This window comes from Bombus huntii, chromosome 1 (assembly GCF_024542735.1).
Source record: "Bombus huntii isolate Logan2020A chromosome 1, iyBomHunt1.1, whole genome shotgun sequence".
Lineage (NCBI taxonomy): Eukaryota > Metazoa > Arthropoda > Insecta > Hymenoptera > Apidae > Bombus > Bombus huntii.
In genome coordinates this window covers 25,036,006-25,054,243 of record NC_066238.1, presented here as the reverse complement: position 1 = coordinate 25,054,243, position 18,238 = coordinate 25,036,006, and the positions used below count along the sequence as shown (strand labels likewise).

Here is an 18,238-nt window from a genome sequence, read left to right as displayed (position 1 = left end):
AAAGCCATCTATATATTATATTATAAAGTCAGATTAATACTATCTGATATTATTTTAACTCTCATAAACTATTAATCGTACCAAATTTTATAGGCTAAAATAAGTAATTCATTTGAGGAAGATAAGTTGTTATTTTGCCAAATAAATTAAAAATATAATTTCAAAAAATATTTATTGCTTGTTAGCAATATTTAAGCGAAAATTAGATATATATAAATATATAGAATTATTTGGCTAATCTATTTTAAGAAAATTTATATTTTAGAAATTTCTAATTTTCTATGGATATAGTCAAATTAAATTGCATTACATATCAGTATATTATAAGTATAGCATGTATAAGCTGATATAAGTATCATACATCAATATATTGTAAAGAAAATAATTCTCGTAGTTTCTTAATATAGATAATCAATATTCTAATTTCAAGTTTTCTTCAGCATTTTATGAGACAATAATTTTGAAATTAATATGAATTATGGATATCATAATGTAATACTAAATTTGTATTTTCTTTTATAAAAAAGATGTTTTTACTTTCCTAAGAAAATAATTATACTACAATTTTATGCTCTGAATAATCAAATATTAAATTTTATTCCATATTTAAATAAAAATTTTAGGCAAGATCGTGTCTTGGGAAATGTGAATATTGTCAATAATCTATAGAACCGGCAAAACACTGGTTTAACCTCATTACGTTTTTTGCATTAATGCATGTGATTTTGCGCGGGAGACTAAGATTAATATATTTATTATATTAATCAGTTAATATGAAATTTAAAGCGTATACCGGAATTACATGGTCCGTTTTGGAACTTACGGGCCTTATAGAAGATGAAGATTCTTGCGTTTATTTTGAGAAATTTAAGAAACATATTGGTTTACATCCATTTCACTTAACGAACTTAAATACCGCGTTAAATGAAATTTTAAGTTCGAATTTGAATTCCTACGATCCTGAGTATGTATATAATTTTCATTAATTGTAATAAGATACATTCTTTATACAAATTTTTATTCAACAGTATCTATTTAAATTAAATATAAAAAGCAAATATATTTTTTGGTTATGTTTATATTCTGATGCTAGAAATATTTTTTTCAAAATTATATTTATTACAGCTTGAAAGGATTTTTATTGGCTTATAAAAACCCTAAATTATTAACACCTTTGGGAGAAATATTTTATGATACATGTTTTATTCATGTTGATACTGAAGCAGACTTCTATATATTTAGACCAGAAGTTGGATGTACATTGAAAGGTAAAACTATTTTATCATAGCATAGTTCTTAAATTGTCTAGTTGTTATTAATGAACATAGGGTTTGTAGGAATAGTGAATAAAAAGGGGCTAGATCACATTGGGATTCTCGTACATAAGGCATTTAATGTATCAATTCCAAAACCAGATGACGAAGAAAATTGGCCAGGTGATAATCTTGAAATTGGGCAAGAAGCAAGATTTGTAATAACACTTCTTGATTTTAATAGTAAATTACCTTTTATTCGTGGTGTCTTAAATGCAGAGTAAGTATATCTAAATTTTATTTTGTTTAGGCTTTAAATTCTTTTCATTTGTTTTTATACATTCAAAACTTTCTTATTTCAGTGATTATTTACGTGGTTGTAGATTAATGCTAAAAAGCATTAGTAACAAAAGATTATCTTCTGAGAATACTATTCAAAATAATAATCAGGTTTTGGAAAAAAATGTTAAGCATACTAAAAATCATACATTTTTTGCAACTGATTCTGAAAATACCACTGATGAAGATGTAGCAGAAGTAAAGAAAGAAACTGTCCAATGGAAAAAATCAGAAAAGAAATTAAAACATGAAGAATCAATCACATACAGTGAAAAGAAGAAGAAAGATAAGAAACATGATAAAGAGTTTAAAGAATTAAATGAATCTAAACCTAAATCGATCAAGGTAGAAACTGTACATGATCACTATACGAATAATCTTTCCTTAAATAGTAAATTAATGGAAAATGAAGAATTAGAATCTATTAATTTAAAAAGTAAAGTTAAGAAAAGATCCAGAGTTCAACATTCTCAAAGTTGGATAAATGAAGATAATGATGAAGAGCCTGCACAACATTTACCTAGCAAAATATCAAATAAATCTATTTTAGAATCTAAGGATGATATCATGAAAATTAAGGTCGAACATAATGTAGTGATTGGAAGTGATATTGAAATTATACCTGAAAATAAGCCCAAGCTAGAGAGAAAATCTATGAAAAGAAAGAGTTTAGATGATAGTGATACTTCCTTAGCTGATTTGAATGCAGATAAATGCATAGTAAGTTCAAGGAGTATAAATAAAAGAAATTCAAAGAAAATAAAAATGGAAGAACCGAATGATAAATACACACATGAAGTAAGCGATGATGCACAAGATTCCCCAAAGAAGCAATTTAAGAAACATAGAAATTCTTTAAAGTTGGAAACCTCTGAAAGTGACCAAGTCTCAATAAAAAGATCTAATATTTTAGATTCTGAAGTTGTGTTTCAAAATATAAAAATTAAGAAAGAGAAAATTATTAGTGAATCTGAAAACACCCAAGACGAAGATTATGTAGAAATAAATAAAATGTCAGAAAAGGATCCTGACTTAAACACATTTAGTTCTACTTATGATGTAGAAGAAGATAAAAATAATGCTATTAAAAAGAAACGGAAAAAACATTCGAAGAATGTTATTATAGATACAAGCACAATCAAAGTAGAACCTGAATCTGAAGACGTAATTAAAATAGAATATGGATTTGAAGAAACTGCAATTAAAGTGGAAAATTTGAATAATGATGATGATATACATGAAGACGTCTATTCAGAACAAGATGTAAAAGCAACGACTAGTTCACCTAGGAAAAAACATAGTGTCAACTTGAGTGATGATAATAATAGAAGTAACATAAAACGTTCGAAAAAGAAAGAAGTAGATAAAGAGATACACAGTGGAAAAGTAAAAACGGAGAAATTTGTAGTAATTGATGGATCGGATATTGACAACAATGATGCTAATCTTCAAAATACCGAAAAAAAGAAAAAACATAGTAAGCGATCATTACATAAACAACTAAATAAATCTAGGGAATTTGAATCAGGTAATGAGTCTGAGTTTGACTTTAGGAATGTTAAAATTAAAACCGAGAGGTTTTCAGATAGTTAGGAAGATAAGAAAATACATATACAATTACTAAAAATTAAACTGTAACACATAATTTCATTTTATCTTTCTTTTTTTAAGAAAGACATACTTAAAGTCACATATACGTACATAAAAAAGGTTATAACAAACATACAATATGACATATTTACAAGAATATATATGTATATATATGAATTTTATTTTGCTATGCTAGCAGTGACCATATTGAACATATTTTGTACATGTTACTGATAGATTATTTTTTTATTCCATGAATTTTATATGAGTAAATTTCATTTATTTATAATGTATCATGTTGCAATAAGACTTTATGGCTCAATAAATATATTATTATTTTGCCATATATCATATTTTGGAAAATTGGAGTACAAATGTAATTTGTAAATGATATGATGATAAAATTGTAAACCATAAGAATGTAAAATTTACAAAACTACTTTAAATAAATACGTGAATAGATTTTTGTAGTATATACCTTATAGGTTTAAGAGAATGTGCAAGAGTGAATATTGTAACAGTGAATATTAAGAAATATAAAAATATGTTTATTAGTACATACAGATTTATTATTTTACATCACAATTGTTGCAAATTTTAATTCTTGTTGCGTACTAAATTTTGAAAGATATCAGGGAATTGAATTTTAATCTCAAAGTAATCACCAGCTTATAAAAAAATATAACCACAACTTTGTTTTTAGAAAATATTAATGTAATTTATACACGTATGATGCTCTTTTCCTTCATAAAATATATAAAAAATTAGGATAATAAATTTATTATAAAACAGAAAGTTTTCGCGAAATAAATAACTAATAAAATTATTAGTATCTTCATACGTATGGAGTTCAATGCAAGTTGTGTTTTAGCATTTTCCTTGTACGTTATGTCATATGATGATAGAAATACATATAAATTAGACACTTTTATGCAATGCCCATACCTTATTTTTTAAATGAGTCATTTAAACATATAAAAGAAGGTACTGGTAATTTGATTGTTTGAAACTTTTTTTTATTCCTCACTTATATCAAGGAATTTTTGTAAAAGCAGTAATCTGTTTATTTCGGAAAATTTACAATGAAAAATTTTATATAAAAACAATTACAACTTTCAAGCATTTTCCTACGCTTAATGGTGTGATCAAATATTTTGTCCTTACATATTAACATTTATTTTTAAAGTACCATTTATACTATATTGTTTGATGATATATATTTATTTACATATACACGCTTTATGTACATTATTCTTATATAACATACGTAAATTATTGTTTTTATTCGATCGGTTCACCTAGCTGCATCGTGAAATAATTTCATCAGTTTCATCTTTCGGCATAAGAATATTCTTATCTTCCTGGTTTTTGCACAAAAATATAAGAAACGGTATGGCCAATATTTACGTGAAAAATTTACGTCGAAATGTTTATAAAAAATGCAAATCAAGTTCACAATCAAGTTCTGAAAGAAAAATATAATTGAAAAAGAAGCTCATAGGAATGAGATCTGTTCAAAGGAAGATTTTAACATCTACTTTTATAATAAAATTGTAATATGGAATAATGAACGGTCGAAATACATTCAAGAGCATTACAGAATGTGATATTCAAAAATGTTTCTTAACTGTATTTTTATAGTTTTCAGAAATTCATTTTTCATCACTGTGTAAGGATAAAAAATAATTAGTTATCTTTAAAAATAAAACTTCGCTTATTATAATAAATCAAATATTGAATTTTGTTTTAATCTTGTAATGCTTGCAAATAGTTGGAGAAAATTTTCAGAAATTCCAGCCAGAAAATTTTAGTATTGTCATAAGATATCGAGTATTTTATATTCAAAATAATTTCATATTGTGTATATTCAAAATAATTCATCACAGTATACGCTGACGAGGTTCTAATCCCTATATACCTGATTCGTATCATTGTTGTATGCCCTCTTAAGACAACATATGACATGTGAAGAGATTGTGTGTTCACGTTGCAACGTGCACTGCTTGTAGCTGCTGGAACGTTCGTTATCATTCTGCGGTTTCTTATAATTTAATTAGGTACGCTTTGCGTCATATATCACGCGTTCTGTGAGAATACATATATACACGCAACGTTAATTTGTCGCTAAAACAACGAACAGGAACTTGGACCTTAACGCCTGCCAGCGTTCGTTCCCTGGTGTTCGCCGGAACTATCTAAATTTCATCCGATGCGTTCAATAATTGAAAGATGCTCCGTTGATCTGTATGCAGTGGCACGATAAAACATTTATACTGATTACTGTGAAAAAGATTTCAGATACATGTATGTATGTACAGTATTAACTTAACTGCTCGCCTTACGAAACGGACAGTGTACAATGAATATATTATATACATATAAATATCTATGTAATTGATTCTTGAAGCAATAATCGATGTACGATATCACTGTCTATTGTCTTCTAAATGTCTTCGAAACTATGTAAAACAATTCATTAAATACAAGATGCGTCGTTTGAAGGAAAGACTATCCTATGTGCGATGATTTTATTGTAGATTCAGTCACTCTTATTCTTCTTTTTAATAAAGTTATGTATTTTTTGTATATACTTCTGATACTTATGCAACAAGAAAAGATTTTTACGTTTGTATAGAAATTAATTTAATTATTTCGTAATAATAAATTGAAAATATTATTATAGGAAGTATAATTTTAAAAGAATTAAACTACCGTGATGTTAAAGTCATAGATTGGTCCTTTATAAACTGCTTAAATAATATTCTTAATAAATGATTAATAAATGTTCCCCTCTATCTATCATAGTTTCGATGAAGTTTAGAGGATAAGAGCCACCGAATGATCCTGGGTATTACTTTTGATGGAGATGAAGAATAGACGGAAATAAATCAGTGGATTAGGATGAAATACAAATTGAGGTAGGAGACCTAATATAATCGCGCGAAGCTCCTGAGCGAAAAATTCGAAATTGACATCTCTAAACAACTAGTTAATTAACAATAAATTGAACTAAAATATTGAGATAAAAATAACATTCTTACAATATTTAAATCGTATTTAATCTTGTACAAAAACAGCAAACGTTTAATTATAAAATTACGAAAAAAGCCATTTAATGATCTATTTAAGTGATAAAAAAATATTGATTTGATTCTCAGATGGCTATAACTCTATGTACGAATTATTCTGAATTATCCTTGTTTACAATGCTTCATAATCGTTTGACGACCATAGCTAAAGAAATTCTGGATCAGTCTCTGTTTACTCGTTTTCAAAATGAACGTAGACATTCATTTCAACTTAGTAGTAGATTATAATCGTTCTGTACGTTCGATATTCCATTTTTTTGATCACAGAAATGATATGTCTATAAAACTAAAACGTACAACGATTTGACGCGTTTTCTAAACAGCACCATCTCAGCACCAAGAATATCTATTTTAATTGTTTCAAAACATCGATCAAAAAAGATTTGTAGTGATGTTCGTGCACTAGTTTCCGGATGGTTGAAACATGGACACAGCTGGTGAAGTTTGATCAAGTACTCAAGCACGATGAAAATAAAACAACGAAACGAAAGAACGTCATCTTGATCCTCACTTGATATCATATGTACACACACTTCTAGTTTCTGTAAAACAGTTGGCGTAAGGTATCTTCATTGGACACTTGGAAATACGACTCAATTAAAACGTATGTACTATGGAAGCGGCCAGGGTAAACCAGAAAAGTCCACGGGACCACCTAAACCTGCGTCCGCCTCTAGGAGGCTCATTATCACGGCCATTGCTGCTTCGTCGTTGCCATCAGATGGCACTGGGTTCGGTGATTCGTTAATCGTCGTACCACCGATCATGTCCATCATATCTTCGTCTGGTGACGCTCCTAAAACGAGGTGGATATTATGTTATACGCCACGATCATTCAAAATAGTTCGCGCGGTGTTGCTGTGCACGCTACTATTGAAATTATAACGCTATGCTAAAAATATGAGTACTATACTGAAGGTTCGATTGCTGTATGTTCGAACCTTTGGAAGATCACTAATGCTAACATCGTTTTACCATTCTTGTTTTCTTTTATCGAAATTGTTTTAAAATACAAAATAGCCCTTAGTGGTGAGATGTATAACGAAGTAAAGTATTCGCAATAAAACTAATTCATTTTGAAAGAAATTAAGGATTAAAAATTTCTATTAAATACTACGTTCAATATGAAAATTCTTGAGGTATCAGAACGAACGCCCCTCACCCAATTTCGCTCAGAGAAAACCATTGTTTCGCGTTTGAGGACGATCGATCAAATTTTTGATCTTTTCTCTGAGCGACCTGATCTTTTTTTTTTTTGGTAAATCCGGCAATTACACTACACACCAAGAAAACGACTCCTTAGAGACAGTAATAGCTATGACCTTGGTCGTTCGCGATGCTGTTCAGCTGCAAGTTGTTTGCTATGTGGTTGTATGTTGGCGTAGGATTATTGCTGCTGTTGTTGCTGCCTCTGGTTGACTGCGTCATGTCTTGCACTCTCTCTGGCGATGCGGTGGTAGTGATCTGTGTCTTGTAACGAAAAGAAAATATTGTAGAAAACATCATCATCAAATATTGTTTATTAAAATATTACAAAATGGACAATTAATGTTGAAACGTATTAAATTAAATTTATTTTAATTTAGCTGTTCTTACACAGATGATATTATCGCTTAGCTGTTATATGTATATGTATTCAAAATAGAATTACTCGATTTATAAAAATTCTTTCCCGTGTAAAAATGTAAGTTCTATAGATCAAAATAAAAATATTATTAAATATCCTTGAGATCTAGATAGAAATATAGCACACTGCACAGTATATTTGAACATTATTTCTATTGCAACTCCGAATACAGTCGATATTTCGCTTATGTCTAAGGTATACAAGGAAATGTTCTATAAATGAAAGTGTATTATTTTAGAATATTCTCATTTAATTACTTTATTAAATCGATTTGATTTACGCTTCTATTATTGTACATATTATATAAAATATTAGTATTATATTAGGAGTGTGAATTAGTTTTGGGCACTAACAAGAATGTGCTTTAGTTGTAGGTTTCAGCGAGTGCATCAAATTACAATGTGGCAAAGTGTTGATATTTATGTTTGATGTCTAGTATGTTAGAAGTAACAGACGCGTAAACAATCGAATTTTAAAAGCAGCAAAGGGGAATTTATAAATTTCTCAGTCGAAAGGTAATACTCTTTATTTGGTGAGACCAAGAAGGTGTGGACTACGAGCTATGAAACTGAGCGAAGCAGTTACTGAGGATCGTTATCGACAATAACTGTATAACTTGAGCGTACTTTAAGCCAAGAATGTCCACAAATATCAAATAAACGACGCAAAGTCATTCTGTTGCGTGACAATGCACGGCCACATGTTGCAATAACAGTGAAACAAACGTTGTTGCAGCTCGAATGGGAAGTCCTTCGACAACTCGCATATCCTCTAGACCTGGATCCATCGGACTACCATCTTTTCCAGTCATTGCAGCACGTACTAGAAAGTACACACTTCTCAAATCTCGAAGAAGTGTAAAATTCGTAAATGAATAGATCAATCCGAAAACTAAACCGTTCTATCATCGCAGTATCCATTAGTTGCAAGATGGGCAAAAGTTGTAGAAAACGGAGGAAAATATTTTGATTAATGTAACTCCATTGATTTTCTTTAAATAAATAATAAACCTTTTAGTCAAAAAAACCCCTCGAGACCAATTCATACTCCTAATATTACTATTTCATATCAAATAGGTTCTAATTAAATTCATTTTCGTTCTTTTAAGATTGTAGTAAACAAAATTCAATACGGCTATATACTCTGGCAGATATCGATGATAACTTTGTCATTTAAGGTATGATTGCGGATAACAAAATGACTGCAAAGATAGAATAAGCAAAGATAGAGAGATAGAATATTAAATAATGTATGTTACATACATTATGTACATATATATTGCTTTTACTATACGCTGGTTTTCTGTTAATAATCATTTTCTAAATGACAAAGAAATCGAGGGTGCAATTTCTGTGGCTATAACTACCTCGGTGCTTAACAAAGCAGGCTCCGGTCCTGGTCCGGGACTGCTACCGGAAGAAGAATCCTCACCGCGTCTTTGAAGATCCAAAACTTCTTCAGCTATTTGCCTTCCGATTTTACTTACCTCTACGTGACTCGAGATCAATCTCTCTAATCCGCCGTTACCTAAAATTATTTTTTGAAATATTAAGACTATAAAATAGCAGAAACAATAACAGAACAATAACGTACTAACAGTTAGTGAAATTACAAAAATTACAACAATAAGAGCTTCGACGAATATTTTTTACTTTGTACTAGTAAATGCAGTTGAATCCATTCGTTATGAATAGACTGCGGATGTTCACGCATTTATGGGATATTTAAAAGCGCAAACATACACTTCATTACTTTACATTATATGGAATAATATATGAAATATTCAAAATCTAGTACTTGTTATTCAATTAATAGATAAAATAATTCTTTGTATAGGTTCCATTTCTTCATTTCTGTTCATAAAAAGATGCATAAATATCCCCAATTTAGATATAACGGTTTTCGAAAGTATTTGAACATTCATAGGAACATTGTCTAAGAGTTTGTATAGCATACAACCTGATACGACTATTATGTCCACATTAGTGGAGTACAAAACAAATATGAAAATATACGTGGAAGTTACAAGATATTTCTTGCAAACATACACTTCCCAAAGGTTACAAAATTATTTAAACGGTTTTAATATCTAATAGAACCACTTTTGCCATTAATTATGTGTTTAAAGTAACTATTAATGCTATGTTCTTTTTACCAAGTGCATATTAACAATAGGTATCTTGTAACTTTCATATACATATTCTCAAACTGGTTCCAAATTTTGTTAATGTAATTATGATAATTGTGCCTTGTTATTTTATATATCTTTTTTATTATATTTATATAATTTATATAACGCAAATAATTTATTCATATAAATTTTCTACAGTAAATGTTCAAATATTTTTGTATCAAAGGATAAACAGTTAGAAACTCTGTAATTGCTATGAACTATGAATTGAATTTAGAATTAAAAGTGAAGTATTTCGTCGATTTACACTATAAATTATTTTCATATGTAAATCGAAATTAGTATTTACATGGAAGGATAGGTTTCAAGGTTTTTGTATTTTATTGTTCAGCGTAAAGTGAACGATTTATTTATATATTACATATAATTCTTATACATGAAACTGTTTTTAAAGCTTGTTTCTTTCTTTGATGATCTTCTTCATCTTTTATTAGAGAAAGATGACACAATGTACATATACGTATTTATCAATGAGAATATATTCTAAAATACTGCATTGAACCGATTAATCTTTTCATATTTTTTCAGCAATATCCGACTGAAATCATGCAATTGATATATCGTGTAAATCGAGAATTAAATGTTTATTAAACATATACGTAAAATTATATCAAATATACATGTGTCTATGTATATTTTACTTACTTTGTGTAAAGTAGTCGTAATTGCCTTGAACACTGGAATCCTCAGATCTGTTTCCACTGTTTGTGATCGATCGCGAGTCACAGCTAGATACGTTTATTTTCATTAATTTCAATGTTTTATCCGAATGTTATAGAATTATTACATTATGATAAAAGACCAATACTATCAAAACTTACGAAGTAACAGAGTTTTTTGCTATTAGGTACTCAATATCTTTGGTCCATGGATTTCTGAAAGATTTCCATTCGGATTGAAGCTTCACGAAACTCGCACCTTTGGTCCTAAATCTGTATATCTAAACAGAAATATCGTTCTTGTTGCAAAACTCTCATTCTCCTTAGACATAGATGCGACAATTAATCTTTAAAAGCTACCTCGGATGGAAGTTTACTGTAGAAAATCTTTTTTAAAGTGAACGATTAATAAAGTTATACAAGAAGAATTAAATCTTTTATTATTATTCAATACTGTATGGATAAAGAGAAGAAACATTATTGTTTGCAGCAGTTACAAATAATATTAATATTTGTTATATTTAATATTGTTATAAGACGATAATATTAAAATAAAATTCACATGAGCTGTAACTTCATCCATGATAGCGTTTGAGGATTATTTTGGATATTGTTGATAATGATTCTTTATTTAATTTTATCAAATATTGTATTTATTCTAAATTTGAAATAATGATTAGGAAAGAGAAAATGTATTTTGAAACTCGCACAATAAACGCTATTCAAACGATGATGGAATCTTAAACTAATTGTTATTAAGTGTATTCGTTGGAATCATGTAAAAAAGAAATCACCAATTAAATAGTGTTCTTTGTCAGTGGTAAATGTTATTACGAAAACTGAATTGTTGGCAACAGAGAATTTTTTGTTTTCGAGATAGATTCAAACCTTAAAGTCAATCATTTTTGAAAAAGAAATATACAGGGTGGTTGGTAACTGGTGGTACAAGCGGAAAGGGGGTGATTCTACGTGAAAAAAGAAGTCGAAAATATAGAATAAAAATTTTTCGTTTGGGGCTTTGTTTTCGAGAAAATCGACTTTGAATTTTCGCTCGGTACGCGTGCACTTTATCACGTTTCGTTATAACGGATCTCACTGTAGATCGTTGTCTCGATGGAAAAATTAAAAAAAAATTTTTATTCTATATTTTTGACTTCCTCTTTCGTGTAGAATCACCTCCTTTCAGCTTGTACCACCAGTTACCAACCTCCCTGTATAATAGTTTACTAATATATGGAGATATTGTTTCAAAATATAATTTGTTGTAGTATATCGTCTAAAACATTTTATGATCATTTTTCTATATGATTAACAAGAATTAATAGAATCTTGACTATGCAAGAAACATTTTATATTTAATATTTATTTTTACTAAATGTTTGTTTCATTTCAATTTTTGCGATTATATGCCTTATTCTGGCCCAATATATATATTAGATGCATAATTAGTGAACCGTAAAGTTTTATAAGAATCTATATTTTTATGAAACCCAAATAAAAAAATGGAAGCCTAAGTAGAGATTTGCTTCATTCAACACATATTTTTGGATGTCTAAATTTCACGGAAATGCATAGAAATTCTCAGTCTAATTATTAGCTTTATCAAACGTCGCCTACAATTGGCTTTAAGTGTTTTATTTAAAATTTATTAGCAGATGGAAGAGTAAATATCCAGTTGTAGCAATTGGGAATGCATGTAACGGGGAATAACGACTGCATCGATAACGTAACGGAAATTAAAATTTCAAATAGCGATCATTATCATTGCAAAAGACTCAGATAGGAAAGAGTTACATGAATGTGGTGACTTACTTGCGTGGTGGCGCACTCGGATGCTTGAAGAGCAGCTTTATGAGATTCCGCTAGATGAGGGATATCATCGTGATGATAATATTCGTACATACTCGTACCAAGTAGCTCTTGTGGTAGGAAACCTAACACTAAAGTAGCCCTGCGAACGTTTCTTATTTATCATTAGGGTCGTTTAAACTTTAAATCATTATCATTATTGCAATATAGTATAACTCTATTTATCTGAACCCATAGGAGAGCAAACACCCTTATTCTCCAAGAAACGTTTTTCTATTTTCTATAAGTTCTACTAAGCAATAAATTTTTGTAGTCATAGATACTACTACGTGATGAGAAATTTAATGCATTTGGACTAAATTAATCAGTATGTAGATGTTATAATAAATACAATGATGTGCCAATGCTTACAGCCATTGTAATTACGTACAGAAACGTATTAGATACATAATTTACTGATTTTCCCATTCAAATAAGCGAATTCAATCTGCAGGAATTAATTTAACTTGGTAATTAAAATTTTGTACCAGTAAATGGAGTTCTATTAAATGGGGTTCTGATAAATGGAATCTTATTATATTGTTAGTATTAGACTGTGGATACCTATGCAAATTCATATTTTGATGAATATAATTTTTTAAGTTGAATCTAGGTATATAAGTATCTTACTAATTAAATCTTATAATAAGTGTTACACTAGATATTTTATATACAGAGTGGTTGGTAACTGGTGATACAAGCGGAAGGGGGTGATTCTACGCGAAAAAAGAAGTCGAAAATATAGAATAAAAATTTTTCGTTTGGGGCTTTGTTTTCGAGAAAATCGACTTTGAATTTTCGCTCGGTACGCGTGCACTTTATCACGTCTCGTTATAACGGATCTCACTGTAGATCGTTGTCTCGATGGAAAAATTAAAAAAAAATTTTTATTCTATATTTTTGACTTCTTTTCTCGCGTAGAATCACCCTCTTTCCGCTTGTACCACCAGTTACCAACCACCCTGTATAATATTTTTATATATTATGTAGATTGTATGCATTTTTGTATCTTACAATTTTCAACTATCGTATACAAATCCGCAGTCTAGATGTTATTGTTAATAAACCTGGTATATGTACGTATGTGTAACAGAGTGTATAAAAAGTAAGTTTAAAAATCACCATTCGCTTAATTCTACACCTCTGGATCGGTGGAGATTTGTAAAAAAGAGTCTGATGCCAAATTAATCTTGAGCATGATTTTCAAGGTCAACATTTTTTTAATGCAGTGTATTCTACTCATCGCGAAGAGCAAAAGTCTCGAAGAAATCATGAGTCGCAGATGACTTCTTTTCTCGGAAAAAGATGTTAAAGTTTTAATAATCCTTACAAATTTCATTTTACAAATCTCCAACCATCCTGGTGTACAGAATTACGCCACGATAGCTTTTACACTTTTCATACACCCTGTACATATAAGTTTATAAAATCTTATCGTAAAGTTTTAATTAAGAAAGTACATTGACGAAAGAAACTTGAAATTAGTGTGAAGCAATCAATTTAGATAAATATGAAACAATATTTGTTACATATTTTCGAATTCTTTCTATTTGTAAGTGTGATTTTAGAATACGTACAAATTTAAAAGGAATATAAATCTTCTTTTTGTTGAATTATTGATATCTTTGAGTAATATGCGAAGAAAATTGCGTTTTTAATACTATCAATGAACAGAAAAGTTAATTATGTAATAGTTATATTTATCAAATCATGTTTATAGCGTAAAGCCCAAACAATATTCATATTATAGGCAAATAATATTTTATAAGTCGTATTTAGAAGCGATATATAGGTTGGAATGCTCATACATATGACGTATAAATGTGAAATAAGTTGGTTGATAAATTCAATATTGAAAATAAAAATGCAATATACCAATTACATGTTGGAGTGTAAAATGTACAACGCTGCGAGAAGAGCAGTTAACGAGTGAATTTGTCAAGCAATATGAACAGTATATTTAAATGCAGACGAAAATTTAATAAGTCTCGGTCAATTTCTATCCGAAACAAAACAGTACTAAAAATTATAATTTTAAACAGTGTTGCTAACGATTTTCGATGTTGAAACAGCATTAAAACCAGAGAAAAGAAACAAAATTTAAATACAATATATATAAAAATTGGATAAAAATTGGATAAAAAGTACATCAATTATTTTCCAAGAAATTAAGTGTTATACTTTAAGTGTTCTGAAGTACACATATAAGAATTATCGTTGAAATATTTATTATCATTTACCTCTGGTCGACGAAGAGGAATTTGCCATCCATCGCGTGTCGCGAGACAAACTTTATCGGTCTCAAACGTGGCTTTTTAGGCAAAGATGTAGGTAACGTTGACTGTAACCGACCAACTGCTACTAAACACGACAGATTACAAGCTTCTCCATCTCCGTCACCTTCGTGTTCTTCGAGGTCGATTTTTGCAGGCGCCCAGGACTTCAGATATCCAGTACATTGTATTACACAATATTTCCAATCTGTAAAAATATGCGACAGGATTCATTTATTGGAATTATTATATACGGTATACAATATTATTAGTTTGTACGATTTTCAACTGTATCTTCCTTTGATATTTAGTGTTACGTACACGCAGCATTGCATCCTCATAATTTATTAACTAACTAAATGGTAGATATTTTTGTTTCTGGTAAAATTAATTCTCAATTTTAGCAGATAGTTCTTTGCACAAAAACATTCAAAGAGATGTGTTTCATGTGTTTCTAATTTTAATGATTAGCGAAAAACGATTTTCAAAGGACTAATAGAACAAACTGACATAAAGTTATGTAAAATTGACAATTCATTTTCCTTAAGAGATTGAATTCTCGTAATATTTATAAAGATTCATGAGATTGATAGAAAATTTATTCTTATTAATATATAATTCTTTTCTTGAGATTGAAAACTTAGTTGCATATTATTCCTATGAAGAATGAAGGATGAACGGCATATACAAGATATTTTTTACTTTATTTGATTAAACATATGATCTGTGGTTATGAAGGAGGAAAATATATTATATAAACATAGGTCGTTTGAAGCTTTATTAAAAGGTTACAAAAAGAATACCGAATACGAGAGGAATAATTACTATTACCATGCAATATAATTAATGTAATCAGCAGTTATTAACACCCCCTTTCAAAATGTTTAACGTTCACGTTCATAAAGTTGACAACAGTAAAAAGTCGAACTTATTACTCTATAAAGCTTGTATTAATTGTAATTTGTTTTGTTTTAGTAAATCAATAATCAATTGTTTCGTACTAATTCAGCATGTATATTAATAATAAATTCGCAATAGATGCCTCATACTATGAAATATTGTCCTTTTTATTTTTGTTATAATTTCTGAATATTTGTCTTATTTATATAAGTTATATTCTTTTCTTACTTATACCCACAGAACATATGAAAAACACAAGCTGGGAGAAGCTGAACGTTATGTATAAATTTGTGGCGGTACTCGACAACAAATACCGCCACTTGACGCTAATTAGCACCGGGCGACGGTAGCGCAGTGGTTAGCGCCTTAGGTTACCAACGTTCGGGACCCAGGTTCGAATCCCGACGCCCATGTCCGATTTTTCTTCCACGCATCTAAATTAGAAGAAAAATAGAGCAGTGCGCCAGCAGCGACATCTCTACAGCCAGCAGTTACAATCAACACGGACAACACTTACACCTCAAACTGGTGGTGACCCCGACGTGATGGAAAACAACAACCAGCATGGATGGTGACTACGAAAGACGATGTTAAGGCTACGGCGGGGGTAGTGGTCGCGGTTACAATGCTTCCGCTGCAACCCTCCAACATGGTTTGCATTGTTGGAAACGCAACTAGCCTCGACCGGGGTCAGCTCCTCCAGCAGGTTAGAGGAGCGTTATGACGGACCCGCCAGCCAATACGGACGGTATACGAAATTAAAAAATGAACTGATTTCGCATTCTTACGGACTCGGATGATAGCGATGGGGTAAAAAAAGTTGGTGGAAGTGAGGAAATGGGCGATAGAAAACCGTCCCAATTTTACCATCAACTGAGGAACCTCGCCACCAGCCCCTCCACACACCAGATGAGTCCAATCGTTGTGGAGAAATCGGTCCTCGTCCGCATCAGGCGCATACTCGCCGCTGTCGACGATTCTGACATACACAAACTGAAGCGATCAAATGCCCTCATCGCGGAGGAGTTCAAAGGAGGTATTTCGCAGGTAGCAACGATAGCGGACCACCCGGCGCACGTGGAACCCGCTGAAGCTCCCTGGTTCGCGCTTTTTTTTTTAATACGTTTAACGACCAGATAAACTAATTAAGGGCCGAGGTGAGTGCGATGAACATTAACCACCGTCCGCGTCGACACTGGCGATCAAGAAGTCGGAGCCGTTCCAGGTCGCGAGAAAGGACGCATGATTCCGGCCTGTGTTATTATCACGAAGTATTCCGCGAACGTGCGAGAAGGTGTCGATCCCCGTGTAAGTGGAAACAGGGAAATGCGACCAGCCGTCCGTAAACGCGCCGAACGCCGACGGCTTAAAGACACGCCGCATTCTCGTCAAAAGACATACGAACGAAAATCTCGTATTTAGTGGACACCAGTGCTGACACTTGTGTTTATCCGCGCAGTAAGATCTGCGGACATACGAACAAAACCGACTACGAACTGTTCGCGGTCAACGGAACGCGGATCGCGACATACGGTACCGTTACAGTTTCCCTCAATTTATCGCTACGCCAAGCTCTCAAATGGCGTTTTGTAGTGGCCGATGTGCAAACGCCTATCATCGGTGTTGATTTTCTGAGCCATTACGGTTTGCTCGTAGACCCACGCAAGCAGGTGACAGGATACGAGACGATGACCAAGCCAGGAGTTATGTAGCCATTGCACACGTCATACTAGAAAAGAGGAACAGAGGCCTACGACCGTACGCGGAACGCTCCGCACCGTACGACAGGTATCCACCGCCACATCGAAGACAACGCGCAACATCTACACGGGCTTGACAATAATCGGCTGACGCTTTATCACGCAAAGAAGAAACGTTATCACTGGTAAGGGGGTACTGTGGTGGCACTTGACAACAAATACCGTCACTCGACACTAACTAGCACCGGACGACGGTAGCACAGTGGTTAGCGCAAACAAAACAGTCTGCACATTCTCAAACAAAAACACCGCAGACAACCTCAAACAACCAGAACCAGAAATAAACTACTTCACAAATTACAATCAACTAAACAAAATCTTCTCCAAACTAAACAACAAAAAATCCTCCGGCTTCGACGGCATCCCAATCATTTTACTCAAGCGCCTACCGAACAAAATATAATGGTACTACACAGTACTCTTCAACAATGCACTAAACAACTCATATTTCCCCAGAAAATGGGAAAAAGCCAAATTGATAGCTATTACAAAAAAAGATAAAGACGGCTCATCACCCGCAAACCTACGACCCATAAGTCTCCTCCCCAACATAAGCAAAGTATTTGAAATAATCATAAACAACCCCCTAACCTTCTTCTGCACAAAAAATGACGTAATCCCAGAAAATCAATTTGGCTTCCGACACAAACACCCCACAGTTCACGCAATAAACAAACTTACGTCGGACATCTGCTGGGCGTTAAACGCA

At 31.5% G+C, this 18,238-nt stretch overlaps 2 protein-coding genes across 4 annotated transcripts in view; one reads left to right on the top strand and one right to left on the bottom strand.

The window, feature by feature from the left end:
• The first annotated feature begins 554 nt into the window (after window positions 1-554).
• LOC126866503 (ankyrin repeat domain-containing protein 26) lies at window positions 555-3,455 on the top strand. 2 transcript variants are annotated; one of them, XM_050620154.1, is made up of 4 exons: window positions 555-964; window positions 1,126-1,268; window positions 1,329-1,533; window positions 1,616-3,455. In XM_050620154.1, exons 1-4 carry the CDS (start codon window positions 774-776, stop codon window positions 3,183-3,185), a joined length of 2,109 nt encoding a protein of 702 aa, XP_050476111.1. In that variant the 5' UTR covers window positions 555-773; the 3' UTR covers window positions 3,186-3,455. The 2 variants fall into 2 exon arrangements, with proteins under 2 accessions (XP_050476111.1, XP_050476116.1); XM_050620159.1 differs by having other exon boundaries at window positions 560-964; window positions 1,338-1,533.
• A 252-nt stretch (window positions 3,456-3,707) lies between these two features.
• LOC126866469 (protein cycle) overlaps window positions 3,708-18,238 on the bottom strand; it is a 96,896-nt gene continuing 82,365 nt past the window's right edge. Inside the window, exons 9-15 of one of the 2 annotated variants that reach the window (XM_050620072.1) lie at window positions 14,837-15,077; window positions 12,561-12,699; window positions 10,911-11,029; window positions 10,735-10,817; window positions 9,265-9,425; window positions 7,594-7,741; window positions 3,708-7,067 (exon numbers count right to left, since the gene is read on the bottom strand). In XM_050620072.1, the coding sequence (XP_050476029.1) occupies window positions 6,883-7,067; window positions 7,594-7,741; window positions 9,265-9,425; window positions 10,735-10,817; window positions 10,911-11,029; window positions 12,561-12,699; window positions 14,837-15,077 (1,076 nt within the window). In that variant the 3' untranslated portion in view covers window positions 3,708-6,882. Of the gene's footprint in view, window positions 7,068-7,593; window positions 7,742-9,264; window positions 9,426-10,422; window positions 10,628-10,734; window positions 10,818-10,910; window positions 11,030-12,560; window positions 12,700-14,836; window positions 15,078-18,238 lie in introns of those variants that run through there. The other variant, XM_050620078.1, reaches the window with a different exon arrangement.

Coding starts and splice junctions, on each gene's coding strand:
- LOC126866503 (XM_050620154.1), top strand. CDS start 774: ATGAAATTTAAAGCGTATACCGGAATTACATGGTCCGTTTTGGAACTT. Junction 965..1,125: donor TTGAATTCCTACGATCCTGA/GTATGTATATAA, acceptor TATTTATTACAG/CTTGAAAGGATTTTTATTGG. Junction 1,534..1,615: donor CGTGGTGTCTTAAATGCAGA/GTAAGTATATCT, acceptor TTCTTATTTCAG/TGATTATTTACGTGGTTGTA.